Source organism: Penicillium canariense, assembly GCF_028826845.1.
Source record: "Penicillium canariense strain IBT 26290 chromosome Unknown utg000001l_segment0_segment0, whole genome shotgun sequence".
NCBI classification, from domain to species: domain Eukaryota; kingdom Fungi; phylum Ascomycota; class Eurotiomycetes; order Eurotiales; family Aspergillaceae; genus Penicillium; species Penicillium canariense.
In genome coordinates this window covers 781537-808285 of record NW_026622728.1, presented here as the reverse complement: position 1 = coordinate 808285, position 26749 = coordinate 781537, and the positions used below count along the sequence as shown (strand labels likewise).

The 26749-nt window shown below is 52.9% G+C and overlaps 9 protein-coding genes across 9 annotated transcripts; 6 read left to right on the top strand and 3 right to left on the bottom strand.

Annotated features, from left to right (window-relative positions):
- Positions 1-878: 878 nt before the first annotated feature.
- Positions 879-1651, top strand: N7482_000272 (Tvp18 family protein; the record flags this gene model as incomplete). The annotated part of the gene is made up of 4 exons (XM_056682397.1): positions 879-915; positions 1000-1015; positions 1205-1297; positions 1351-1651. 4 exons carry the CDS (start codon positions 879-881, stop codon positions 1649-1651), a joined length of 447 nt encoding a protein of 148 aa, XP_056546003.1.
- A 2753-nt stretch (positions 1652-4404) lies between these two features.
- N7482_000271 (Aim21 family protein) lies at positions 4405-7227 on the top strand (the record flags this gene model as incomplete). Its single annotated transcript, XM_056682396.1, has 2 exons — positions 4405-5329; positions 5393-7227. 2 exons carry the CDS (start codon positions 4405-4407, stop codon positions 7225-7227), a joined length of 2760 nt encoding a protein of 919 aa, XP_056546002.1.
- Positions 7228-8465: 1238 nt separating this feature from the next.
- Positions 8466-8990, bottom strand: N7482_000270 (ATP synthase subunit H; the record flags this gene model as incomplete). Its single annotated transcript, XM_056682395.1, has 3 exons — positions 8466-8731; positions 8826-8907; positions 8964-8990. 3 exons carry the CDS (start codon positions 8988-8990, stop codon positions 8466-8468), a joined length of 375 nt encoding a protein of 124 aa, XP_056546001.1.
- An 878-nt stretch (positions 8991-9868) lies between these two features.
- Positions 9869-10930, top strand: N7482_000269 (transcription factor SUA7; the record flags this gene model as incomplete). Its single annotated transcript, XM_056682394.1, has 1 exon — positions 9869-10930. One exon carries the CDS (start codon positions 9869-9871, stop codon positions 10928-10930), a length of 1062 nt encoding a protein of 353 aa, XP_056546000.1.
- A 1689-nt stretch (positions 10931-12619) lies between these two features.
- N7482_000268 (uncharacterized protein) lies at positions 12620-13894 on the bottom strand (the record flags this gene model as incomplete). Its single annotated transcript, XM_056682393.1, has 1 exon — positions 12620-13894. One exon carries the CDS (start codon positions 13892-13894, stop codon positions 12620-12622), a length of 1275 nt encoding a protein of 424 aa, XP_056545999.1.
- Positions 13895-15845: 1951 nt separating this feature from the next.
- On the top strand, positions 15846-19342 carry N7482_000267 (DUF1765 domain-containing protein; the record flags this gene model as incomplete). The annotated part of the gene is made up of 4 exons (XM_056682392.1): positions 15846-16693; positions 16752-17805; positions 17916-18328; positions 18385-19342. 4 exons carry the CDS (start codon positions 15846-15848, stop codon positions 19340-19342), a joined length of 3273 nt encoding a protein of 1090 aa, XP_056545998.1.
- Positions 19343-19960: 618 nt separating this feature from the next.
- Positions 19961-21691, bottom strand: N7482_000266 (alpha-keto acid decarboxylase family protein; the record flags this gene model as incomplete). The annotated part of the gene is made up of 1 exon (XM_056682391.1): positions 19961-21691. One exon carries the CDS (start codon positions 21689-21691, stop codon positions 19961-19963), a length of 1731 nt encoding a protein of 576 aa, XP_056545997.1.
- A 202-nt stretch (positions 21692-21893) lies between these two features.
- Positions 21894-24132, top strand: N7482_000265 (uncharacterized protein; the record flags this gene model as incomplete). The annotated part of the gene is made up of 4 exons (XM_056682390.1): positions 21894-22045; positions 22148-23317; positions 23395-23683; positions 23746-24132. 4 exons carry the CDS (start codon positions 21894-21896, stop codon positions 24130-24132), a joined length of 1998 nt encoding a protein of 665 aa, XP_056545996.1.
- A 1243-nt stretch (positions 24133-25375) lies between these two features.
- Positions 25376-26426, top strand: N7482_000264 (uncharacterized protein; the record flags this gene model as incomplete). The annotated part of the gene is made up of 3 exons (XM_056682389.1): positions 25376-25607; positions 25667-26363; positions 26423-26426. Coding segments are annotated over 3 exons (933 nt in total), but the record flags the coding sequence as incomplete, so codon positions are not given.
- Between the last annotated feature and the right edge of the window lie 323 nt (positions 26427-26749).

Below are 26749 nucleotides of genomic sequence, written 5' to 3'. Positions count from 1 at the left end.
GGGAAGCAGCCAGTCGAATGATTTTAGCATGCATGATCATATACATATTCTGTTCTGGATCATGATACGAAATCTTTTGCAGCTTTCATCAAGTAAGGCAAGATGGCCGAGTTGGTCTATGGCGCACGGTTCAGGTTTACCTGATCCAAACTTCCGTGTCTCGAAAGGGGCGTGGGTTCGAATCCCACTCTTGTCATTGCATTAACTTTTTGCCTTGTTATTTTTGCCATTCTGGACGTCACGTTATGAAGAATAGGCTATAAATTCCTTTTCGTGCTATTTGGTCACATGGTGCGAGTTTAATATATCGTAAGCTTGTATGTTTGTTCTGTTTAATATCACATTTAGTCAGCTAGAGCCTTTAGAATCATGAGACTCTCACCGGGTGCGCCGTACATTATTGCTATGGACACTGACTGGTACCGTACCCAGACGGTCTATTTCCATACTACATATGCACCTTCCGGTCCAAGAGAACTCGGATGGTAGTGAAATGTTGGAGCCTTCCGGGTTGGGTGAGGCATGAATGAAGGTGTAACTAAAAGTTGGTGTCTGCCTGGTAATGCAATTGATTAAAGGGGGCTGAATATCGCCCTGGAACGAGTGTTGAGTAGGTCTCCATCTAATCAGCAATCCTTTGGACCCCAGTTCTGCAGACTCCCTCGTACCTGATCGACAAAGCCCGTTCGCTGTGCTTTTCGCTTTGTTTTGTTTGCGTTTCAACGGTTGACCGCCCGGCGTCCTGGCTAATCAGCCGCGTGTACACCTTTCTCTTCTGACCACTTCACCTCAAGACTCTTGGACTACTCCGTCACCAGTGATCCCAGGTTGACTCTCTTTGCGGTCGCTTTTGTCATTTTATCGTCCACTTGCCTATCATGACCCTTGCTGAGGAGTTCCGTTCGAGAAATTTCAGTACGTATCCCCCTGGTGCTGATGCGGCGGCAAATGTCGATCAGCCTATTGATTGACAGTCTGGCTAACATTGCACTCACCCAGGCATCTACGGCCAATGGTTAGTGAACTAATTCCTTCGCCTCCTCCGCAGCCCTAGTCGGGTCTCATTCGAGCTCAAACATCATCGTGGAAGAGTGGATTGTGGCGAGATGCCGGACGGGTGCCTGTTTTCCTCGAGAGGTCCTCGGGCACCTCTGTAGCTCTCCCTGGGTTGCACAAAACAGCATTTCTGACGGTTTTATTTTAGGACCGGCGTGGTGTGCATGATTTTGTGCTTTGCCCTCGGCATCGCCAACATCTTTTCTCCCATCGTCCGGATCATTTTCTCCGTCATCTGCCTGTGAGTCCAACCAATCTCTCGCGAGGGGTGATACATCATTTTAACATCCGCAGTGCTTGTTCATTCGTCATCCTTTTCATTGAAGTACCTTTTCTCCTCCGCATCTGCCCGACGTCTGCCAAGTTCGATGCTTTCATCCGCCGCTTCACCACTAACTGGATGCGCGCCGCTATGTATACCGCTATGAGTGCTATCCAGTGGGCCAGCCTCTGTACCGGTGCTTCTAGTTTAATTGCTGCCGCCGTCATGCTCCTTATTGCCGCTCTCTGCTACGGGCTTGCTGGTCTGAAGAGCCAGGAGTTTGTCGGCAGCAAGACCTTGGGTGGCCATGGTGTTGCACAGATGATTGTTTAATAGCCTTTGGCTTCGGACAGGTCCTCTGCGTCTTCCCGCATCCGGCTTATATGCGGAACAGGATGTCCCTTGGCTGGTCCAATATCTGGGTGAAATGATGAAATGCTCAATGCGAAATTCTGGATAATGACCCCCAGGGTCCACACACATTAGAATGCGCCACGACCCTACTTGCTACCGTTTTTGTCCTCTGTACTTGTATGTCTCCCATGTTGGGGAACGCCTGCTCAACACGTTCGCAGCGCGGACATATTTGATATTTCTATCTGTGGTTCGGGCCCGCGCTATTGGGTTCGAGTACTGCTGCTTTTGAAGCGTTCTTATGCCAGGTATCAAATTCATAATAATTTTTGAGAATTGTCCTTTTCTCTACAATGACGGTGTAATTTCTGTGTTACCTGATCTGCGACTACCTGGGTACTTCCATAATCCATATCTGTGTACGGAGTAGAGTAGGGGTTGGTCGCGCAGGCCCGGTGGAGTCGGCAATAGCACTATTCTTTGGGCTTTTGTGGGAGTACCTATTATTTATCTATGAGTCTTATGTTGTTTAACTATGGAGGGTTTTTGAGTGACTTCGTCCACTGTTTCCTGCGGTTCCGATCAACAGCTAGAGTACGATATATATACAACGGAGAGTCGCCATTAAATAAAATGCTACGACATTCCACCAACCCTGCCCAGGCGACCAAAACACAATAGGCGAGGCAAGCTCGTGATAATACGCATAGATTTGGGCACATAATTAAGATATCCAGATCCATGATCTGAACTGCCATATAGAATCAATGGAAATAATAGCAAGCTTAATATAATCAAAACTATTCTCTACTTACATGGAATTGGTAAGATGGCCGAGTTGGTCCAAGGCGTCAGGTTAAGGTCCACCTTAGCATAAAATCCTGATCTCGTTTACGGGGCGTGAGTTCGAATCTCACTCTTATCACTCAATTATCTTTTTTCTTTTTTTCCCCACTATGTGCATTGCACCGGTCACGTTCCAGTCTAATGCCTTTTATTCTGTTTTCTCTTATACTTCCATCAGTAAAAAGGAAGACACGGGAAGCCAGCCTAGCCCTCGCTGCGACTGTCACATAGCAAATGAGCAGTGAATTCCGCCTTCGAGCCAGGCCCTATTTCTGTTGAATTCCCATCTACCGTGGCCGGTCTATACATGTACCATCACGATTTTCACCCCGCAACCCCAGAACTGCAGTTACAATACCGGGAAGAGACCACCTGGTGGTAAATCTCTGCAATCCACATGACCATCCCTCCCTTAGTGTAAATCTGGCCTAGCCCTTTCTGTGTGTAGTGTAAGCCTGTTCAGGAACCACGTCCGGTTTCCTAGGAGTCCCGCGTCATACACCCGGTCCAGTGGCGGTAATTCTCACAGGGCTACAGTAGGGTCTATTGGGAGTGGATCACATACGCTTTCACTTAGTACAATAATACCCACGTGATCCACGCTCTCGCTTTTGTTTTTGAAAACTTTGAGAGAGAGATAAAGAACAGCAATTCGCAGAAATAACAACTATCAACCACTAATGAGCATCCTATCTATTGGATGGAATGTTTAGGATATATATGGATCGGAAAGCAGACGCTAGATGATGCAATCCCATGGGATGCGGAGGATGAATTATTTTCTCACCGCCTCGGACACGGTGGCCAATCACAAGGCAAAGAAATAATCTGCGGCGGCCGAGACAAGTCTTTCCTTATCGCGAGGGACGAGAGAGAGTTTACAGCATTCGTGCTGTTCTCCTTGAAGAGTCGAGAAACCACACTAATTAAAATGGACCCCTAGACGCCCCTAAAACCCTCTTTAGCACAGCCACGGAGACTGAAACAGAAATACCAGCGCTATTAATATACTTTGGGCCCATGGTCTAGCCACCAGGGATTATCGGTCCGATGCCCCCCATACGAAAAGGAGAAGACGCCTGTTACCTGCACGCAATGCCGAGAAAGCGGTGGTTGGACAAGCTGCCTGGGCCATGATTTGCCCCCGAGTGTAAACGATCTTGACCACTCCACTTGGCGACCAGTCATGAGGCATTTGCTCAAAAATGCCGCAAAAGCATGCACTCTCAAAATCAGGTCTTGGAATTAATCCCTCGAGAATGATCGAGTCCATGACTAGGGATTCTGTAGCTCCATGATGAGCTCTATGGGAATATTGTAGACAAGCACTGCTATAGTTAGCTGTGGGCGTCAACCGTCGGCAGGCCAGCGCCAGAAGTAACCGTACGGTAATCTGACGGTAATCCGGCCTTCGGCTGGACTGGATGCGGTCAGAGCACGTCACGCGGCCGGTGGGTCGTGGCAGAACGAGACATACATCATCCTTGTCGCTCGCCAGATCGCTTCAATCCTGCTATTTTCTACTCCCCTGAACTCCTTGACCGCTCTCTTCACGGTTTGACCTAATCCAATTGGAAATTCTCCAGACCTCGATATCGGGTATATCAATCTGGGTAAGCAAATCACCCTGCATCCGCTTATCAGCGGCAGCCCTCTCCCCCTCCTTGGCTATAGCCGGGTTATGGGACCCCCATCTTCCTTGCATCCATGCAGGTCCTTGAATGGTCAACCCCAGACTCGTCTCGATCCTGTGATTTATTCTTGGCACCAACAGTCAGAAGGGAAGAGAGGGTCCAAGCTGTCACCCTCAGCCTATGGTTCTTGGGCTGGAATTGTTGGGCATTTAGCTGATATTGAAAGACGGTAGCTTCAAAACCTCCTCCATCATGCCTACCCACACTGCTCCGGTCGTCCCTCCTCGACCGGCTCGATCACCACAACCGCACGCCTCAATAGACATGCCAAAGATACCCCCACGCCCGGCGAATCGCCGCCTGGACCGATCGGTCTCTCCGATGCGGGATAGCTATGCGCCATCTCCCTTCAATGAGTGGAGCGGACCCAGTATGAGCCGTACCATATCGAATGATCTCCCCCCACGCCCACCGAGTGTCACAATACCATCGTTAGGCGAGGAGGGGATTGAGTATGCTGATCTTGATGTCGGAAATATGTCGGACAGCCATCATCAGGCGCCAGCAGAGACGCGCAACATCAGCACTGACCTCAAAATCCATGCACCACGCCCTTCTTTGCCCACATCAAGCGCTAAGGCAAGAGTGCAGGCGGTCACCCGTACGGATTCCCGGCAGGCCGCAGCCGCGGGGTTGGGCCGTGAAAGCTCTGATTCCCCAGCAATGGAGGAGCAGGAACGTTCTAGCCGCACGTTGCACTCCCGGGCAAGTGGCTCGCGGGCCGAGTCCACCGCGTCATCCGACCGTCGGCTTTCCGCACAGCTCGGCGAAGAGCATGGCTTCCGAGTTCCCATGTACCCGAACGCCGGTGACGTCCAGGCACCATCCCCAAGTCCTTACCTTGAACAGGGCTCACAGCGGCAAGGCCGCAATCATCACCGCTCTCGCAGTGCCCGGGATTCCTCTCTGCCCCCCGGAAGTTACGGCCTGCATGGGCATGGCGTTCAGCACACTGATAAGTTCGAGAAGGCATGGTATGACAAGCATCCGGATGAGTTCGTCAAGGAAGAAGGACAATATGGCCCTGGCGTGGGAACCCCTCGACCCGATTGGGCTCTGAGCAGCGATGACTTAAACAAAATTGTTCGCGGTTACGGTTCTGGTAGCTCAGGCCTTGGTAAGAACATTTGTTGTGATTGCGCACAATGAGGCATGAAGACTTACTTCTCGTCAAACCCAGGCACGTCTCCTGCCATCGCGGGCACCCCGGACGAAGAAGTGGGATACCTCGCTTCGGACGAGTACATGCATCGCATTGCGTCTCCGCCGCCCGATGCCCGCCACGAGACCCAACCCGCCGTGGAATCCCCTCTTCGGCAGATGAGTTTCCCGGCCTCCGAGATTGAGCCTAAAGTTCCCGCCTCACCATTGCGGCATGGCCGGAGTACCTCGCGCGGGCATCATTCGGACGGCGACGTGATCCATGTCGATGATCCGATGCACCCTCTTCACCATCCAGACGGATTCGCTCCTACCCCGGCACCCCACGAGCATGCACTGGAGGTTGATGAGCCCTTCGAGGAAGACGAGCCTATTTTGGCTGCTGATGAAGTGCGCCCGGATTCCGCCTATCTGCACCCCGCAGTTTCGCCCACGTTCGACCATCGCGCAAGCTTTGACGAGGAGCGCAGCCGCACCCCAAGCGCCTCGCACAGTCGCTCCAACAGCAGATCCGCAAGTGCTCAAGGTGCGCCTATGCTGACTCGCTTTGATTCCCGTGAGCTGCATGATGAAACGTTCACTCCCCTGGAGGACGTCGAGGAATATGAGCCCCTGTTCCCCGATGAGGGGGATGCCAAGAAGCAACGCTCTCTTTCAGCCTCTGAGCGTTTCAAGAAGCGCCCGGATATGCTCAAGCACAGATTCCCCAGCGAAGATATCTGGGAGGATACCCCGAACAGTCTGCAGCTCCACGCCACTGTGACTACCCCAGATATTCCGAAGCGTGATTCTTTTGGGGCTTTTGAGACCCCCGAACAAGAGGCTGTGCGGAAGATGCAAACTTCCAAGGTCAATTCGCATCAAGTCGCGCGTCAAATTCTTGAAGGAGAGGGCGCTCGCGATAAAGTCAAAGCGCCTGTTCGGCCCGATGCGATTAAGCAACGGTTCCCTAGTAGAGACATCTGGGAAGATGCCCCTGACAGTCAGCAACTGGTGACCACTGTCGAGCCAACTACAGATGAAGTCAAGAGCCCAGAAGTGCCATCGAAACCATCAATTCCTCCTCGGCCGCAGAAGCAAGCACAGGCAACATCGCCAACCGACAAGCGTCAACCACCTGTCATTCCAGACAGACCGAAGCCTCAGATTCCATCTCGACCAGCTAAGTCTGTCTCTCAGGCCTCACCCGAAGCCGCTGCTGCATCAAAGCCAAAGCCCGCGGTTCCCGCCCGTCCAGGTGGCAGCAAGATTGCGGCTCTGAAGGCCGGTTTCCTCACAGATCTGAACTCGCGTCTTCAGTTGGGTCCCCAGCAACCCAAGCCCCAGGAGAAAGAGCCCGAACCACCAGCAGAGAAGCAGCCGCTTAGTGATGCTCGTAAGGGAAGAGCCCGTGGCCCGGCTCGACGAAAGCCCGCGGCAGAAAACGCCAATGCTAGACTGCCCACTATCCCGGAGATCAAGATCACTGAAACGTGGAATGTGTGGTCAGTTGGTGCAGATGGCAACCTAACCGTGGGCAGTGAAGATACTAAGCCTTCTGTCTCCGCGACTGAGACTTCTATTCCTTCCGAAACCCCAATGGCACCAGAGTTAGCCAAGAACACTGCCGGCGAACCTGTTGATCCGACCCCAGAGTCTCCTGTAGTTGGTAAGGTCTCGCCTAGCACTGCTGCAGCCCCGGAGGTCGAACCAGTTCAGGAACCAGTCCAGGCGCAAGCCTCGATAGAGTCCCCAATTCCTGTTGAAATCCCTCCATCAGCCGCTGAGCTCACTTCCAAGCCAGAAGAACCCAAGCGACCGGCAGTTGGAGCCCGGCCCCCTCGCCGAAGCCGTCTCCTCGACCGAGGTGGATGACGCTCTCGAGGACATGGCTGCATCAGCCGATGGCAAGAGGGTATCTGATGGTGAAATTCACGACGAGGAAACATCTGCTTAAGCAATTGTTCATTTACTCTATTTCATACATTGTCTTCACTCGCTTCTTATCAAACTACACTCCATGCCCAACAGGGACTGGGGGCAAGTGTCTTGACCAACCAGACCTTGTCAAGCCTTACGTCTGTCTTTTATCAGTGCGTTCTAATGAGTGGTCGTCCTTGAGATCATAAATTCATTCCCATCGTGACATCTAGCCTAGATGCACGAACCAAATTATGCGTTCTTTCCGCTTTTTCTTCTCACCTGGATCCCGGGCTGTGTATACGTTTTAAGCACCCGAGTATCAAGGATTAGGGTCAAGTAAATTAGGATATCTGGAAATCGACGGTACTTAGATAAAATTCAAACCAGGTACTCCAGTAGAGATATTTCCTTTCAGCCGTGCCCGCTGGTAGTAGTCATGAATTGATACCGTAGATCTAGGTACAACAAAAGTATACAAGCATGTCGTCTACCTAGATGAACTCTTGCAGATGCTGTTTACTTGGTAGTATCAAGCGGGACCTGTGATATCTGTAGGCTGTGACACGCTCTTGTGAGACCCTGGCTTCGATATGGTCAGGTATGTGGCGTGTTGATTCCGTGCCTGTGAGCTCGCTGTTCCTGACCCCTTGGATCCCCCCACATTTCTTCAGCCAGGTTACATTGCGCGTTGATAAGACACACGGCTCGTGCGATGATATGACATATCAGCGTGCTGAAAGAATGTGATTGTCATCAGCACATGTCGAGTATGCTTGCTATATTGGTAAACACGACCTCCGGCATCGGAGTTATGACTAACTCAAGTAAAAATCGTAGTATATGCATTGTGTTCCTGGTCCAACGCCCAAGTCATTTAGCAATAGACTGATCAATCACGCCTTTGTATGAATACATACTCTTTGAGACTTTGTGTTCCCCCGCAGGGCGAAGGGCCATTTTCGCCTTTTTGCGACCGAATGATCCACAGGGCTAAGTCCACAATGATGGTATCGCAACAAGGGAAGAAAAGATATGTGGAGAACAAAGTAAAAGAGGTGTAAAATTTCAAGGGTGGTCTAATTTACAAGCTTCAGGACCCGAGGAGGCGGCCGGAGTAGTGATGCCACGAGAATGCACAACCGCCCCCTCATATTTCCCCAGACCTTACCAAAAGAAAGGAAAGAGAGCATTTAGTGGGCAGCAGCAGCCTCCTCCTCATCCTCCTCGAACCAGCTCTCCTCAACAGGGGCAGCCTCGCCAGCGGCAGCCTGGCCCTCAACCTCAACCTGCTGGGCTTCGTAGGCGGACAGCTCGCTGGCCAGGTTGGCTTCCTCGGGGGAAGCGGGGGCCTGGGGAAGGGCGAACTTGTGAACGTTGCCCTCGGCGTCGCTGGGCTTGACGGGGGTGGGCTTGTAGGCCTTGAGCTCACGGAGGTAGAGGTCCTGGACCTGGTCGGCTAGAGGGGGATTATGCGAGTTAGCGAAAGGGCGAACGGAGATTGAGCATCATCCCTTGAGGTGGCTTAAGGAGTTCTGGGAGCAAAGACGTACCCCGGCGAACAGCGGAAGTCAGGAAGGTGCGGCGAGCAGCGACAGGGACCTGTTGCCGAGAGGCACGGGTGAGGATAGAGCGCTAGATGTTCCGCGTTAGCAGGTCCAGCAGCGCAATCGATAGTCTGTGTCACTAACCGAAGCCCGGAGAGACTGGGACATCATCTTGACGGGTGGGCGTTGAAGATGAGGGGGGATGAGGGAGGGGTGGTGCGCGACAGGATGGATCTGATCGGTTCTCCGTGCAGGGCGAGGTTGGAAACGACTTCTCTTCGGAAACTCGGCTTGGCGTGCTGAGTCATCTGACCCGCACCCGCATCACGTGATCCATGCATTCGTCCGGCAGCCTCACTTCGATTCACCTCGTTCGCCGCCTTGACCTGACACCATCTCTCTCTTCGCCCCTCGATCCCCCCCCCCTTCGTCTTCAGCCTGTCTCTGTGGAACTTCGACTCCTTGACGTTGTTCTTTGCACCGCATTTGCAGCGACTCGGCCGGTTCTACGACCCCTTTCGTGAGATTTCTCTCTTACGAGACCTTGACTGGTTCATCGCGGTCGGACAAAACCGAGGCATCAAGGATTCTCACTTTTCTCACTTTTCTCCCCAGAAAGCGCAGATTTTGGTGACCGTTCTTCCACGCCTTCAAGGAGGGGGTGATCCATCGAGCTGCCAGTGGCCACGAGCTGAAAAGGTAATGCCAGCCTCATCTCAGAGAACGGAGAGGGTAGTGGCGTCGCGGATGCTTCCATCCCGGGAACGACACCATGATGGCTTAGTCTTGCCTTTTCACGTTTGAGAAAACACGAACTGGGCTAACAGTGACTATGCAAGTAGTGGCTTGCGATCCAAGGCGATAGCCTATTTCCTGTCTGCATCCCATCGGGTTCTTGCTTGATAAGCGGCCGTCTCTCGCAAGCCGCCAAATTGTATTCGCCTCTGTTCCATCGGTATTATACACGAAAATACCACATTCCTGTCTCGTACAGGAACCTCGCCCAACGACGCCTGGCCCGGATCGAAGGAATTCAACAAGTGAAAAAGATGGCTACCATGTCACCTGCCGCGAAAGCGGAAGCGGCCGCGGCCGCGGCTCCGTTCAGGAAGAATCTCTCCGCGCATGTCATCTGTGGTGAATGCAAAGAAGTGCCTCCTAACCTTGAGTTCGACTCTCATCAGACGACCTGTGGGACTTGCGGGCTGGTTCTTGGAGACCGCGGAATTGACATGGGCTCTGAATGGCGCACATTTTCGAACGACGACCAGAACTCCGACGACCCGTCTCGTGTTGGAGATGCCATGAACCCGTTGCTGAATGGTGACCAGTTGGAAACCTCGATCGCCAGTGGCGCCTCGGGTCGGGCTCGTGATCTCTACCGCGCCCAGAACAAACAGTCTAGCGACAAGGCAAACAAGCAGTTGCTTGCAGCATACAAGGAGATCGGGGCCATGTGCGATGGGTTTAATATCCAGAAGAATGTGGCCGACACTGCCAAGTACCTTTTCAAGATCGTGGACGACAACAAAGTTTTCAAGGGCAAGTCCCAGGATGTCCTGATCGCTGGTTGCATTTTCATCGCTTGTCGCCAGTGCAAGGTCCCCCGTTCTTTCACCGAGATTTTCGCCGTCACCAAGGTCAGCCGAAAGGAGATCGGCCGCATCTACAAGGCCCTGGAGAAGTTCTTCACTCAGCACAACGATGCGCGTAAGGCTGCTGTTCTGGCGAGTGGCGGTGTGCCCGACAACAATGACACTTACACCGCCACCACTTCGACCAAGCCGAGTGATCTATGCAACCGCTTCTGCAATATGCTGGATCTCCCCTACCCGATTCCCCGCATTTCTGGAGAACTCTCGGACAAAGTCACGGCCATGGGTATCTTGGCTGGGCGCTCTCCGCTGTCTGTTGTCGCAGCTGCCATCTACATGGCTTGCCACCTTATGGGCGATCCCCGGACCCCCAAGGTGATTTCCACCGTCGTCCACGTCAGCGACGGGACCATTCGTGGTGCATATAAGCAGATCTATCCTCAACGTGAGCGTCTCATCGACCCGGAATGGATCAAGGATGGCAAGGGCGATATGAACAAGCTGCCCGTAGGCTGAAGGCGCTGGATGACTGCTAGGGCACACTAGGGCACGAAAGATTGACGATTTAGCTGACCTTTGATTTTTCCTGTTTCTTTTTCTCTTTACATTTTCTATTTCAAATATCCCCGTTGTAAGCAGGTTTGACATACAATTCTTATGCACGGTCATTACATAGGTTCTGCAGCTTCCCCGATGGATGTGCATCCGGTTTTATGTTCTACATCAGATAAAAACTGCAAAAAAAAGGTGTTGCATAGGCCCGTTTATGTGCTGCTTCTCTAATTTAAGATGGCGTTGGCCGTGCATGTCAATCTTACGTGTAGACCACTGTCGAAGACGCTCCCGTTTGTAATTGTGTTTTTAAGTAATGATTTGATGACTGGATGGGATACTGCAGGCTGAAAAACCCCTTTGTGACTGAAGCCCATCGTGTTCATTCACACGCACGCTGACATTTCTGGGCTGTCTCCGTTCGCGCCTGAAAAGCTAGCAAGGCGAATCGATGTCCTTCCTCCACTATTACTCGTCCATTTATTTTTCCGTTCTGGGATTGTCTCACTTATAAAAGGATAAAAAAAAGCCCCGCATTAGAGTGAAGGCAAAAAGATAAATGAGTGATAAGAGTGAGATTCGAACTCACGCCCCGTAAACGAGATCAGGATTTTATGCTAAGGTGGACCTTAACCTGACGCCTTGGACCAACTCGGCCATCTTACCAACTGATGGAAAGAGACTTGACTTTAAACATTATAACCCATAATGCATGGACCCGTTGCCATTCGGTCGTATGAGGAGGATTCCTCACTAACTACAACATCGTTAGTTTAGTTCATCTGCCGAGGGCATCCACGGAAGGGCCGATGCGGGCGTCGTAAAGGTGGGGTCGGGCTGGACTGCACCTTGCGCGTCGACGTGGTGCCATTTCGGTGGAGCAGTCGCGCAAGCTTATTTCACCCCCGGCCTCGTCTAAGTTGAACTATTTAGTGTAGGGTCTGTTCGGGCTCGCTTCGCTTACATGTTTGCTTATCGCGAGAAGACTGCCCAGCCGCTGAGCTCGACCTTTGTGCCGAGACTACCTCACGGGCCTGCATTTTCGACGTGGCATCTGTGGGGACCTATTGGGGCCTGAGAGCAGTGCCGGATCCGATCCATCGATCCATTCGCCAATTGATCGGTCGGTCGGTCTGGGGCAGAAGGGCGGGGGCGTGTGGGTTGTTGGGCGGCTTGCACCCGCAGTTGGACTTTCTGGGGGATAAACATCGGGCGCAACCGAGGGCAAGCCACGAGGATCCGGCGTGGCCCATGGCTATTTAACCAGTTGCTGGCGACGAGCCCTATCTGGGCGGATCGAGACCATTGCGAGGGCGGTTGGACTGGTCTGGCCGGGCATGCATTACCCGATACCCGATGCGCAACGCCCATTCGACGGTGATCCAGGCTGGCTGGGGAAAGCCAAAGCATTCGTCAAGGGCGAGGCTGAATGCCCCAGCGGAGTTGTCATGCGAACCAGGGGCAGTTGATGGTACGGAGTACGGAGTATAGAATTTGCCCATTGCCTCTTTTTGTCGTATACGATGTAAGGAATGCGGGACCATACGTCCATTTGTACGGAGGTGCATTTCAAAAGTTCGGCGTCGCGCACCGACCACCACCTACTACACTAGGCGATTTTTAGCTAGATTATATTGTATTGTATTGTATTGCCTATAGCCTACCCTCTTTATATTCGTTACCACCATCTAATTCGATGATCTTTTTGATATGCGTAGGGATACGCTCAATCCAACGCTGGATCTTCTCCTGCGGCATCTCTCGCCATGCAGCTTGCCAAGCAATATAGGCCTCCTGCCTACTCTTTGGTGCGCCTTTCTTGGTTGTAACACGTTTCAACCAAGGCCAGGCAGGCTCAATTGGATTTAGATCAGGCGAATTGCCACACCAAATTAGCCGATTAACCTTAGCTGCATCAAAAACACGTTGTTGGATATAGTGGCTATGTGCCGGTGCTTTATCCTCTTGAACAAGCGTATTCGGCCGTTGAATAGCGCATTCCTTTGCAAAAGGTAATAGCTTTGGTATCAAAATCAGTTTTTGATATCGATACCAATCAATTCCACCCTTACGACCACGACCAAGCTTGCCAGTTTTCTGGTTAAATTTCCATATAGGCCTTTTACCAGCAGGTTGTCGTCGAAGATTCACACGACGCATCTGCGTTTCAAGCTCCCAATCAGCTTTTAAAATAGGCTCAATCTCGCAATTTAATTGCTCAATCTCTTGCTCAGATTCACGTTTCTCTTGCGCAGTTTCAGGTTTCCAACAATGATAAGGGCCTTTTTTATCATAGGTAAAGCAGCCCCAAAACATGAATTCACAAGCGCCTTTCCAACGCTCACGAATACAAGATCGAACAAAAGCTTCATCCTTAGAACGCCAAACTCGATAGCTACCACGTCGATGTAGTAGAATAACCGAAGTTTCATCGGACCAAATCACATTCTTCCAATCATCAAGTGTCCAAGCTTGGTGTTCAAGACACCAAGCAAGCCGATCAGCTTTCATCTTCTTCGTCAACCCAGGCTTCCGAGTTGGCTTCGTCTTGCGTAGGCCGGCGTTCTTGAGGATACGCCAAATAGTAGCAGCAGAGATAATGATTCCTTCCTTGCTAAGCTCACCAGCAAGATCAGCACAAGATTTCTCTCGGCCATAACGATCCAGACGCACCTTAGATAGGATAGTCGTCGTTGTTGGTTGGTCTTGCTTAGTTGGCCGGCCAGTACGTTGGGCGTCTTGTACAAAAGCATCTTGAATATTATTATGATTAACCTCAAAGCCTCGCTCGATTGCGCGTGCGTAGATCTTGTTGACAGCTGAGATAGATAGATTGGTAATCGTAGCAATCTCATGCGAAGATTTGCTAGTGTAAGCCTTTAAAGCAACCACGGTTGCTCTTGTGGCGATATCTGGCTGTTTTGGCATATTTTGAATAGCTCGTAGGTTGGTAGGTAGGTAGGCAGGTAGGTAGGTAGGTAGGTAGGTAGGTAGGTAGGTAGGTAGGTCGGTCGGTCGGTCGGTCGGTCGGTTGGTGGTAGGTAGGTGGCTATGGGAAGATAGAAAATAATATTATTAGGGGTAGTTCGACGTTACTGTGTGTATTCGTCTGTTCGATATGACTAGTGGTAAATATGGTGGTCGGTGCGCGACGCCGAACTTTTGAAATGCACCTCCGTACGTAGTTTATGCCGGCATTATTCCTCCGCACACGCCAGACCATGTTATTGGATGCGCGACCGAGTTTAGGTTCGTGGTATGGCCCGGCTCTGCTGTTAGGGCTGCCGATGGGTCGTCCGGCTAGACCGAAGCGACATTCCGGAGTGCGCAGGGCTATCTGGTATGCCTGGGGGGGCGAATGTGGTAGCGAGAATGCTGTGGTCCCTGGCCAAGAAGAATGAAACCCGCGGGTCGACACGCTTGGACGTCAGCGGAAGTGGCGGATCGGGTAACAAGTCAATAAAAATGAGGGCCAGGCACCGGGCCTAGTCTATACAGTCCGCGTCCCGATACCTGGGCCTCTCGCCATCGACTCGCCGGATATCTCTCGTCTGGTACCTCACCCGGTAGGTCCGGAGCGAGGCGCCTCGGCGGATTCTGCCTCTAATCCTGCGGGGCAGTTGCGATTGGCGCCCGGGCTTACCATCGGGGCTGAGAGGGTGCCAGCGCGAACCAGACTCGTCCATGCAGGAGGACGGGCAGGCGGTACAGACACTCAGCCTCTCTAGGATTACGCGAGAATGATGGCTACCCCGGGGATCCGTGGGCGGAGAAGGCTAGGAAGGGTTAGGGAATTAGAAAGGTGGATGGCGGGTTGAAAGGTTGGAGAGAAACGGGTTGCAACAGTCGGAGTAGTATAGTTTTAGTATGGTCCTCCGCAGTAGGTTGGCCCCGAGGGGAGAACGGATGAAGTGCACGGAGTGGACGGAACGAATGGGAAAGGTGGACAGCGTGTCTCAGCGGTGGAGTAGAAGGGGCTGAAATAGATTTCCAGTTATTACGGAGTCTTGGAGTCAAAATAGTCCTGTACGAACGAGTGGTGAGGTATGAACTAGGGCCGAGCTAGGAAGCGTCACAGAACACGAGACATCATTGACTTTGTTCTCTCCTCATCATTTCGTCTTTAGTCTTTGGTCTTGTCTTCCTGCCCTCCCCCTCTCTTCTTTTCTTCTACTCTGTAGCTGATCCCCACGCCCCCCCCCCCCCAAGTGCGGGCCTCACCTCCCTCTAACTCCGAGGAATCCCCCTTCCCTCCACGCCTCAATTATTCCCCGCCGATTGAACCTCCCTCACGTCCAAACCCTGTCCCGCTTCTCCGGCCTCTGCCGCCCCGACACCAGCAAGAAAGACAGAGCACAGAGAGGTCCCTTGTTCCGGTAACCCAGTCGAACCCGCCCGCTGGAGTTCCCCCCTCAACCTGCCAAACCTGCCGATCAGTTGCTGCTTTGGTGCCCGCGGCGCCCTGTCTAAGCGGGTGTGCAGCTGCATAGACGATCGACCCATCGTACTATCGTTTTCTAGACCGACTCTCCTCTGCTGGATGCGCGCTTGTCTGCACGCAGACGATCACCTCTGTTGCTAGGTTCGGTGTGACTGGTCACGACTCCCGCGTCGGACTGATCGAGCTTGCTTTTGGACGCCTGTGTTTGTTGTGTTGTGTTGTGTTATTTCTTCTGCCTTGCAATGCTACGCGCCTGAGCAGAACCGACCCTACCATCACCAAAACCACAGGACTCACTCGGTGTGCATGGAGGAGCTGGACTTTTTCGACACCAACCTCGCGTCTGTCTGCGGTGCCCTCCCGGGGGAAATGTGCACTCGTCGACAGCTGTTTCCCTAACCCGCTTCCCCTCGCCTCGCCTCCCCTGTCTTTGAGACAATGTCTTCGCTCTTTCCCGAGACGACAACGACGAGGACGACAAGCAGCATTTACCCGAACGAAGAGAAGAATGCCGCGCTTTCCCGTGCCGCGAGCTACACCGACCTCCCAACCCAATCTGTGGAATCCAGTTCCCCGGGTCTCCGACGAACATTCTCCGACTACGCGGTGCCCACCCTGTCCGATTCGCCGACGAAGGAGACCGTGGCGGCGGGCAAGGACATCCTGCGCCGGACCTCCCTTCGCTCCAAGAACAAGCCGGGGAAGTCGCCCGCTTCCGTCGCTCATTTCACCCTCTCTTCCTCCGAAGATCTGAAGGACACGGACGCACAGCATGTGAATGCGACCAAGGTGCCCGAGCCGGTGGCTCGCCCCTCGAAGAGCCGTTCCATGTCCGGACGGATCGTTAGTCTGGCGCGGAAACCATGGGGATCTTCGTCTCGATCCCCGTCCCCGGCGGCGAAGAGGACCAAGCAAAGGGTCGAAGAGCAATCTCCTACCCGGTCGGGGGGACGCAAAATGGAGACAACCGATCTGGACGGGACCCCGCCATCGCGCAAGCGAACGGTACTATACAAACGCCCGCGGCGGCCCATGGTGGCGGTGGTAAAGAAGGGGAATTCGGACTCTCCAGATTCGCCGAACAGTCCGTCCAATTCGTTACGGCACCGAACCTCATTCGAAAAATTCACAGCGTCTCTCTCCGTCTCGACACCGGTTCTTCCACCTATGCCAAAGGGGGCCGCGGCAACTGCAGCGTCATTCGCAAACAGCAGTACAAGTGAGAGCTTGCGAAAGAAGGATGAACTGTGGGGCATGTTCCGTGGTCTGGAAGCGGATTTCCAAAAGTGAGTACAGGGAGCTATTCACATGGTAGATGGCCAATTGCTCATTGATTACCATCAGGTTCCAATCCAAATCGAGCTCCTTGAAAGCCAACGTCATTCGCTCCTCTCTGCTCCCGTTTCTCGGCCGCCATCATCTGCACGCCTCGAGCAAGAACCTTAGACCCGAGGATTTGGACCGTCGAATCAATATTCTGAACAAGTGGTGGATGGGGATGCTGGAGATGCTCAACGGCAAGAACAACCAGTCGATATCTGGAACCGACCGACCTGTATTTCTCGAGGCGGTGGTGGGCATCATGACCCGACCAGAATGGCGGATCCCGTTTCCCACCGCTCAGCAAGACGGTTCACCTACGGACTCGTTGAAGTATGCGTCGACTTCAGTGTCCGAGACTTCTGAAGGGTCAGGCTCGTCCGGATCGGACTTTCTGGTGGAGTCGATCCACCACAACATCCGCAACATCTTTATCCAGAATCTCCTCTCGCAAATGGCTTTTGTAGTGGAGCGAATGTCCATGAGACATGCACCCGCGAGCCTGGTGGCCTTCTGTGGCAAAGCTAGTGCGTACGCCTTCTTTTTCTGCCCAGGAGTAGCCGACATCATGGTTCGCCTGTGGAACACGTCCCCAACCATCTTCCGCCGCATTCTGGCCGATACTTCTCAGTCTCGCGCGGGGAATATGCGTTCATTCACCCAGGAGTTGGCTCTGAGCTTCCCCGCGGCCCTCCAACCTTTAGCGTTCCACTCGCATGCACCTTTGTTGCGATATCTCCGTCACAAACCCGAGGCACCCTTGAATACCACTAATATCCCTTGGCACGGCCCTTGGATCGCACGCTGGTGCGGGCGCGACACGGATTTGTTCTTTGTCTTCGTGAAGTACATTCATATTCTGTACGCAGAATATATGCCCCCGGAGACGGAGAAAGCAAAGAGGATTCTGGCGCCGGGCTTGCTTCTTGTCCATGCGCAGCTGCTGGTTGCGGTGGAGGATACGATCTACAAGCAGTCCTTGCACCAGCCGGAAAACACCCATGCAGCAGCAGCAATCACCTTTGATGATTTCATTGAGTCACCAGATGCCTCGGCTTCCCCCACCCCCTTGGAGGCGGTAGGAACAGCCACCGATCCATGGCCGAAAATCGTCTGATTATCCTCCTGCGGGACTTCCTCTCTGAATCCTCTGCTGAACCTAATCGTGCCCGCTTGCTTTATGCGGAGACCTTCTGTGGACTGCTCAAGGTTGCTGCTCAACGGATCTCTCTCTTCGACCACAATGCATGCTTCCTCCTTTGTGATTTTCTGGAGGAGGTAATCCCGATAATCACGCGATATGCCCAGTCCATTGAAACTGAGCTGTTCGATTGGAGCTTCTGGCAGGAGGTCTGCCGGCAGATGATGCAGAGCCACAACTCGCTGACAGAAGTGCGCGTGTTCTCCTTCCTCTACTCCATCTGGGGCACCTGGGCTGCGACGGAGGAGCGGAAGGCGGGCCTCTGCATGGACTTCCTGTTGCATGAGCCTGTGTTTTATCACTACTTTAATCATTGGAGTCCGATGGTGCGCGCCTACTACCATCGCGTTCTGTGCTGGAGGGTTGGTCGGTTTCATGGAGAACCCTCGCCGGTTGATTCGTGAGTGCGAAATGCCTTGAAACCCGTGATATTCTTGCTAATGAATGAAACTTTAGAACGGTATATGAGACCCTTTCTGACCGGCTGCTGCGGGTCTGGGAGTATTACATTAGCTTCCAATCTAAGGCAGAGCAGGGGCTTACAGCGCCGCTGTCTTCTGCTCCTTGCACCCCGGCTCCAGGGCGGAGGATCATCATCATTAGATGTGATAACCAGTTATCTCCGGTGAACCTCTTTGTGTCATTTGACCGAGTGGTTCCTCCTGTCCCGTCGGACCAGGTCCTGTCACACCGGAGATCTAGCTCTTCCGACTCCACTGGGTCCGATGACCAGCCCTCTAAGCGGCGATGGGGTCTTCTCCGTGCCATGTTTGGCAATTCCGCCAAATCTGGGGATCCTGCAGGTGGCAGTAGCTCAGATGAGTCTGATAACGGTGCCATGGACTTCACTGTGACACCTGATAGCCGGTGCATGGACGACCATGAGCAACCCCCGCACAGTAGCAGTGATGAGCTTGTCCGGCCCAAGACGCCTCATCAGCCGTACTTCTTCAAATTCTCACTGGAATGGATGGATAGGCCGCAGTGGCCCACCAAGAATAAGCGCCTATTCACGCCCTGCCTCCCCGTGGCATCTCAACTGCATGTACAACACCGCCGCTCGCCCTCCAAGTCCACCGACTTCCACACCGCGGAGAACGTGTCCACCTCAGATGAGACAACCGATGAAAACCCGACAGAAGCGTCCAAAGACAACACAGACCCCTCGTTTGAACTAGCCGCGGACAGCCAGACGAGGATACCAACTACTAAAGACTCGCCTCTTCCAGAGCTCCCGCCTCGATCGCCATACGATCACCTCGTGGCTAGCAAGTACACCGGCCGTGCTCTGGCCGAATGGGCGCACATAGTCTCCGAATGCGACAGTTTCTTCGCACGCCGCCGCGATGAGGGCGTGCCATCTGATCGCATGGTCGAAACGCCCAGTCTGGGCGTAGAGAACTTTCGGAAATAGAAGGACTCGCTCACTCCGAACCTGGCTTTGATTTGTTCTTCGCGAGACCAACAAGCCTACCACTACCTCCACACCTTTAATCCCGCTCTCCCCCCTTCCCCTCCCTCCACTGAAGCGAATATAGACGTCCCATGGCTCTTCCAGTGAATGGAAGCAGCCGTGTTTAATAATCTTGGTGGCGTTTACTTTCTTCCCTCCTCTCCCTTTCTCCTTTCTCCTTTCTCCTCTCTCCTTTCTCCCGTCTTCTCTTTTCATCTTTGGTCTTTTCTACTTCGACACTGCACCGTGTGCATCGCAGGACTTGGGGGCATAGGTACCGGCGTTTTTTCTCGAGCCTGATTTTATTTTCTTCATTTGATGGGCTGGGCTGGTCTGCTTTTCTTCTTTCGACTCACTTGTCGCCACCTCCTACTTTTCTTTTTCTCTTGGAGCAAGATGCACACTGTTGCCGTGGTAATCATAATGAGATCATAACTCAATTGGAACCTTCCATCGTCCCGACTCTGATCTGGAATGGATGGAATGGCGGGCTGGGTATTATTTCCGAGGTCTTTCGTTCTCTGGTCTAGACTATTTGCTCGTATAGTTCATATAACGCCCCTGGGCTACCATGATTGTTCATTGCCCCGGCTGCTCCTGCTCCTTTTCCTCCGCAATTTGCTTGTTGAGCAGGTACAGCAGCGGGCCCTGTACATCCTCCCGCTCCATGAAGACCTCGACAATTCGCACTCCGCTACCACTGTGTACCTGTTCATTCTTCAGCACTTCCTGCAACTCTCCGCATGTCCACGCTTGGAAAGTACTATTCTTAATATGCTCCTCATCCGCGCCGAAATAGGTCAGTGCCTGCGTGTGCCGCCAGAAGGGGACGTCATTGTACGCCTGGTTTCGGCCGTGAATCACCCGCTCGATGGTGTACCCTTCATTGTTGATGATGAAAATGAGAATATCCAGCTTTTCCTTGATCATCACGCTGATTTCCTGCGCCGTCATCTGGATGCTGCCGTCGCCGATGATCAGCACCGTCTGGTTCTTGCCGCCGGTGGCCTTGTTGAGCTCCCTCTTTGCGAGGGCGGCGCCTAGGGTGGCAGGGAGCATGAATCCGATTGAGAGCCAGGTGACGGCTCCGAAGAGCCGGGAGTTGGGGGGCAGTTTGAAGGAGCGGCCGCCGTAGGAGGCGGTGCCGGTCTCGGTGAGGATGATATCGCCCTCGCGGAAGAGCGGGTTCAAGAGGCGGTAGAAGTTGTTCTGGGCGATGATGTCAGAGCCCTGGATGTCGGAGGTCGTTATCTCGACCTTGGGAGGGCCGGTGGCTTTGACCAGGCGGGTGGAGTCAAGAGTCTGCAGCAGCTGGGCGAGGACGTCGCTAGCCGACAGGTCCCGGAAGATGTCATTTTCGATTTGTATTGTGCTGTCCTTGAACGAGATCGCTGCAGCAGATTTGGGGACGGTCGTGTAGAAGTAGCTGTTGGTATCGCTGTAGTGCGGGCCAAAGGTCAAGACTAGATCTGCCGACTCGAAGTATTCCTTTGCGGGCTGATCGCCGAATCCCGCGGCGTACAGGCCATAGACATTGGGGAGTTGTTCATTCACGAGGCCCTTGCCATAGACAGTAGTCCATGTAGGCCAACCTGTAGCCTTGATGAGAGCATCGAGTTGGTCCAAGATGCCCAGAGCTCTGCTCTCGCCATCCACAAAGATCACCGGCTTCTTGGCGCCATACACCCGCTCCAAAATACGGGCGACGACCTTCGGTTCATGGGGGGCACTCGGTACCGATGGGACACGAAGTGCCGTCTTTAGGTTTGCTGCCGATACCAGCACATCGCCCATATCATCAGGGATCTCCAGATACACCGGCCTGCAGTGGATCAGTGCCTGTTGCAAGATCCAGTCGATCTGGTCTGGTGCCGTTACCGAGTCCATTACATTCGTCTGGGCAGCCGTGATATGCGTCGACATGGCCGCAAAACGGCGGTACTCACCGTCCGAGAAGGTGTGGTGCATCAACGCGCGCGAGCTCTGCAGTGCCCGGGGTGGCGTCCCGACGATGTGAACAACGGCCGACCTCTCGGCGTATGCGCCGGCGATGCCGTTGGCCGCCGACAGCTCGCCGACTCCAAAGGTCGTCACCAGCGCAGACAGCCCGTTGAGGCGGGCATATCCATCAGCGGCGTATGCGGCGTTGAGCTCGTTGCAGTTACCTACCCAGTGCAGGCCAGAAGGTACGACGTAGTCCAGCAGGCGCAGGTTGTAGTCGCCGGGGACGCCGAAGATGGAATTGACGCCTAGCTGGCGCAGCCGGGTAAAGAGGTAGTCACCCAGCTTGAGAGAGTCTGTTGAAGCCATGGCGTAAGAGGGTGAGGTGGCAGCTCAGGCCGCCTGGAGAGAGCCGAGAGCTGCATCTTATACCAAGAACCAACTACCCGCCCCGCCTTCCGCCCCACTCTTCTTTCTTATCGCCGGCCCCGGCGGTAGCCGAATCTTTTCACCCCCTCCGACCATTTCGTTACCCGTGCTAACTATCGTATATATACGTCTTTACCCCTGCATGGCCTCGCGACTCGCGGCCTGCGAGGCATGTCGCAAGGCCAAGCTCGCGTGCGATCACCAGCAGCCGGTGTGTTCGCGCTGCCAGAAGAGTCGCGGCGTGTGTATCTACCGCACCGCCCCGTTCAAAAGGCGGCGGGTCGAGAAACCGAGGTAGGAAGCCCGTAGGGCGCGGTAGGGCGCGGTAAGGCGCATGGCGGCTCCAACACCCCGCCCTCCCCCCTGATGGAAAGAAGATGCTGATTCCGAAAGCAGCTTGAGATCGCCTGATCTATCGCCCTCGTTCGAGCCCAGGCGCAATTTGTACCCGAATCCGGGGTACTTGGGCTCGTCGAGCCATGCAGCGATTTTCAAGCATATCACCCCGTCCGCGGAGGGCGAGCAAAGCGCGAGTAACCAGCTGTTGCGCTCCGATCATCCGAGCGCACAATGGATTGGTGACAATCATCTGCTGCTACAGGGTGCCGATGTCCTGCGACACCTTTTAACTATGTACTCCTTGTCGGCGATGAAGGACCTCGTTCTCTTCTGGCTGGCCAAGGGCGCCAATCTAGCGCTTGCGGAGCCTTTTGTTGCGCAATGCGCCGAGAGCATTAGTCAATTATTTACTTCGCATGATGAGAAATGGCATTTGGTGTACGCGCAACGGCTACTGCAAAATTCTGCCAAGCCGTTGCAATTCGACGAGTCCTCGGATCTCCTGAGCTTTTCAGCCCACTTTCTGGATCACAATGCGCGATGGGAAACATTGGGGATTTTCTTTGCGGCGGTCAGCCGAGCGACGATTGACATTCCCTTCTTTCCGCTGCTATACAACACCGAGGACCAGCAGTATACTCTGAGGCGCCTTGCGACCAAACTCAGTGACTTTTCATTGGAGATTGCTCTTTCGCTGGACTGTTTGAATGACCTGCAGTTGATTGTGCAGTATGAGAATTTTATCGTCCATTCATACGTGGATGGGGATCAAAGTGAGTCTTTATTCCAAGCCGAGTCGAACTATCCTCTTGTTTCACTCCTTCATCAGTTAACCTGTCAAGGCTACCACACGTGGCGCAAACTGGGCGATGTCATCTCCTCAACTTTTGCGCTGGGCTATCATGAGAACCTCGAAGCGAAGGCCGGAATTCCACAGTTCTTGATGGAGCTGCGCAAAACAGCCTTTGCCAGGATTTACTCTGCCGACAAGAATATTGCCATCTTTCTTGGCCGCCCACCGCGGATGAACAAACGCTTTTGTCACTTTCAGATTCCAGCCTGCGGAACACGATTTCCTTCACGTGGACGTCATCATACCTGGAGCCCAGATGCAAGAGCTGGATACAGGGCAGATACCTGTTGGTCTGCGCTCTGTGCTTCGTTGAAAGAGGAAGTATGGGAGCTGTTGCAGGATGCACAGGATGTTGACTGTGCGCGGAAGGCAAGGTAACATTTAATTCTTTGCTCCTATATCTTTCTAAAAGCGTGATTATGTAGGAGATAAGAGGCTGATAAACATCTAGCGTTATTCAGCGAAGAGCTGAGGAGCAGTGGCAGGCTCTACCTGCTCATTTTCGATTGGAGAGTAGTTTGAAGCAGTGCGCGCAGAGCCCCTTTGATCGGGATTTTCTCGCACATGTTCGGCTAAACCATTTACATGTTCTGTTTTTGCTCAGACTTTTGCTTCTGAATACTCTGACTGAGCCAGACGTTCCCATTATAGAAACAGCGGGGCAAATGCTCGCTCTTGTGGTGGAGATTATCCTGCTTCGGGACCAATTGATCAATTCTGGGACTGGTCTCATCTGGAAGGTATGTAACACAAGCTATACTACACCTGTATCACCAGAGGACTGAGCAGCGGTATCTACCAGGTCGCGTACTACGGGCTCCCAGCAGCGGGAATTATTCTCCTCGCCTTACTTAAACAACACTCTCACTCAGCACCTGGCATATCGCGAACCAAAATGCTGCGAGATCTGAGCGTATTTGTCGCAGAGGTGCAGATCGGAACAATCGTGAAAACGGGGGATCCAAATTATGCGTTGCTATCCAAAGCCACGCAAACGATTCAACGGTTCCTGGACTCATTCAACACAGACACAGGGCAACCCCCTCGCGAGGCGGGGCATGATGATGCCAATGAAGATTGGGCAGCTTTGTTGAGTCAAGATCTTTGGGATTTCGAAGCCGGATTTTGGCAGAGTCTGGCCGATCATCCGTCCTTGGGGGTGTTGGATCCACCATTGCCTCATGTATGATATCTTTGACGTCGACTATCGCAATAGAACGAGAGCCCGGGGGCCCTAATAACAGGGCATTCGGACTCTCGTGGCTTGTCCTATCGAGCTTCCGTCCGTTGACCGTCAACCGCCAATTATTCTTGAGAATTGACTCAGGAGTATGTCGATCATGTAACACCCCGCAGCTATCTAGACGTTAAATCCAGTAAGACACCAGGTGGTAATGACGCAGAGTGGCTAGCTTCTCGTTCCCTCTCGTACCCGAGCAGAACAAACAGGATCACAAGTGATCATAATTCGTATCCAAATATGGTGCACCCGTGGTTCGGACCAAACGAACAAAAATAGAATGGCTGTCGTTGGGTCCAGTCTCGACCCGGACCCACTAATTACCTCTGCAACAGTCATAAACCCCCTCACGATCCGATTCGATCCCTTTGTTTTGTTTTTTTGACTCGTAATAGGTTGTGAGTGGTTCTACGGCCCTTGAATGTTGCCCCAGAACCACCTAGGTCCTGAGGATGCATTTTTCATAGCCCAGATTTGAGAGATAGTACCCCACGCTTGAGGTAAATCCGCCGGGGTACTCACAAAAGACCCTTTTCAAAGGCGACAGAGCATTGCATGTGCGGTCTCGATGCTGCGTGTTTATATGAAAACTGAACGAGTACCCCGATCACCTCAGCCATAATCAAAGTTGTTCCATGGTATTCCCAGCTAAGGACTGGGGAATTGCGGGGCGGGGGAGGTCTTTCCATTTACGCTTAGCTGTTGCGGATACCTTGACTACTTGCAGACTCAATAGGCAAAATAAGCAACCAAGATCAGAGACATTACGCACGAAAACCACGGTTACTGGAGCTTGCATCCGTTCCATACTTGTTGTAGCCACTAGCAACCCGTCCTAGATAGAGACGCTTAGGATGCGAGCCGTGGTAAGCAGGCTCGCCACCTATACTGCGCTACATTATGCCCCGTTCTGGCAAATGCGAAAGGAGTAGAATCAGGTTGCAATTGGGGCTCAACAGTATCGTGCTGTTGGGGACCCCTAGGGTTCTGAGATGCTGGATGACGTCTACTATCTCTTCTGTATCACTGCCCAGCTGACCTCGGTCTACTATCTTTTTCTTGGGATCAAGGCTTTTTTCTTGACCCCCAGGTATAAATTTACTGTGATTTCCAGGACCTAAGCTCCTCCTCATCTTCCAGAAGAGTTGCAATTTAGTCACGCTTTGTATCCCTTCCATCTTCATTGATTAACATGAAGAGCTTCTTCACCCTCGCAGCTTTTGCTGTTGGTACTCATGCCCTTGCGAGCCGCGCTGCAAGCTGTTGCTTCCACTTAACCGCCTCTGGTGGCTCCTCCGGCTCGGTGGGTCAGCTCAGTGACGGACAAAACCGCATCGGCGATAATAGCCTATCTCCCGCGGAGTTTTGTATCAGCTCGGATGGCTCCATTACCGATGGCAGTGGCCGTGGATGTATTCTAACTCGTGAGTGCTACAGAGGACTGATCCCCTGGAAGAGCTTCACCCACTAATGAATACCTTAGCGCCGACTACTCAGTTCCAGTGTGACGTGGGTGCCACTCCCACTTCGGGCTTCTCCATTAGCTCCACTGGAATGCTGCAGTTCCAAGGAAGTTCGACTTTCTTCTCCTGCCAGACTGGCCAGAACGGCGGTTCGAACATCCATACCACCTTGAGTTCCGCTCTCAGCGATTGTCAAACCATTGAATTAACAGCCGACTCTTGCATTCCCTCGACCTCGACTTCGCCTGCTCAAAACAGCTGTCCCACCACTCTAACCTCAGGAAACTTTGAGTTTCCTCACTTGATCACCCCGATTGACTCGTCGTCTCCTAATACCGCCCACAGCACCCAGTTCAACGGCAAAGTGACCTCAACCGTCTCCAGCATCTTCAACTTTGACATTCCCCAGGCCGACTCCGGCAAGACTTGCAGTTTGGTCTTCCTCTTCCCCCAGAAAGCCGATCTGCAAACCTCGTCTTTCACCTTTAGCGGTGACGGTAAGATCGATTTTGCCAAGCTATCTCAACCTGCCTCGAGCTCCACGACCTTTAATAATGCTCCGTCCGTCTCCGCTGACCTGGGAACAATCACCGTTTCCCCTGGCAACTCGTTTGTTGTCTCAACCTTCTCTTGCCCTGCCGGTCAGACTGTTGCCTTCGAGATGAAGAACGCTGGCAGCACTAATCTGGAGTTCTTTGAGGATTTCAATCCCGCTCCGTAAGTACTTCAGAAGCAGGTTTCTGTTTTTTATCGAGTGTCTGCTAACTTGCTTTCAGTATTGGTCTGTTCATTACAGTGTGCTAAGGGAAAAGCGTTCCCTTGATGTCTTTCCCAAAACACACCAGTGGCAAATATCGTGCGCATATTCTTGTGGCCGCTGGTGTCATGCGACGTTTGTAAAAGCCTCATATTTAATTACTATTGAGTGATCAGGTGGCTGTCTTTTCTTTTGCATATCTGCTTTCTCGTTCCATAATTTGGACTCTACCCCCGGGCCTGGGTACGCACTAAGCGAGCTGCCTCCCAATGTCCATAATTGAAAGTTAACAGCCTGTCCCTTTGTATCATGTTTTTATATCAGTAAATCGAGACAATTTGGTCAA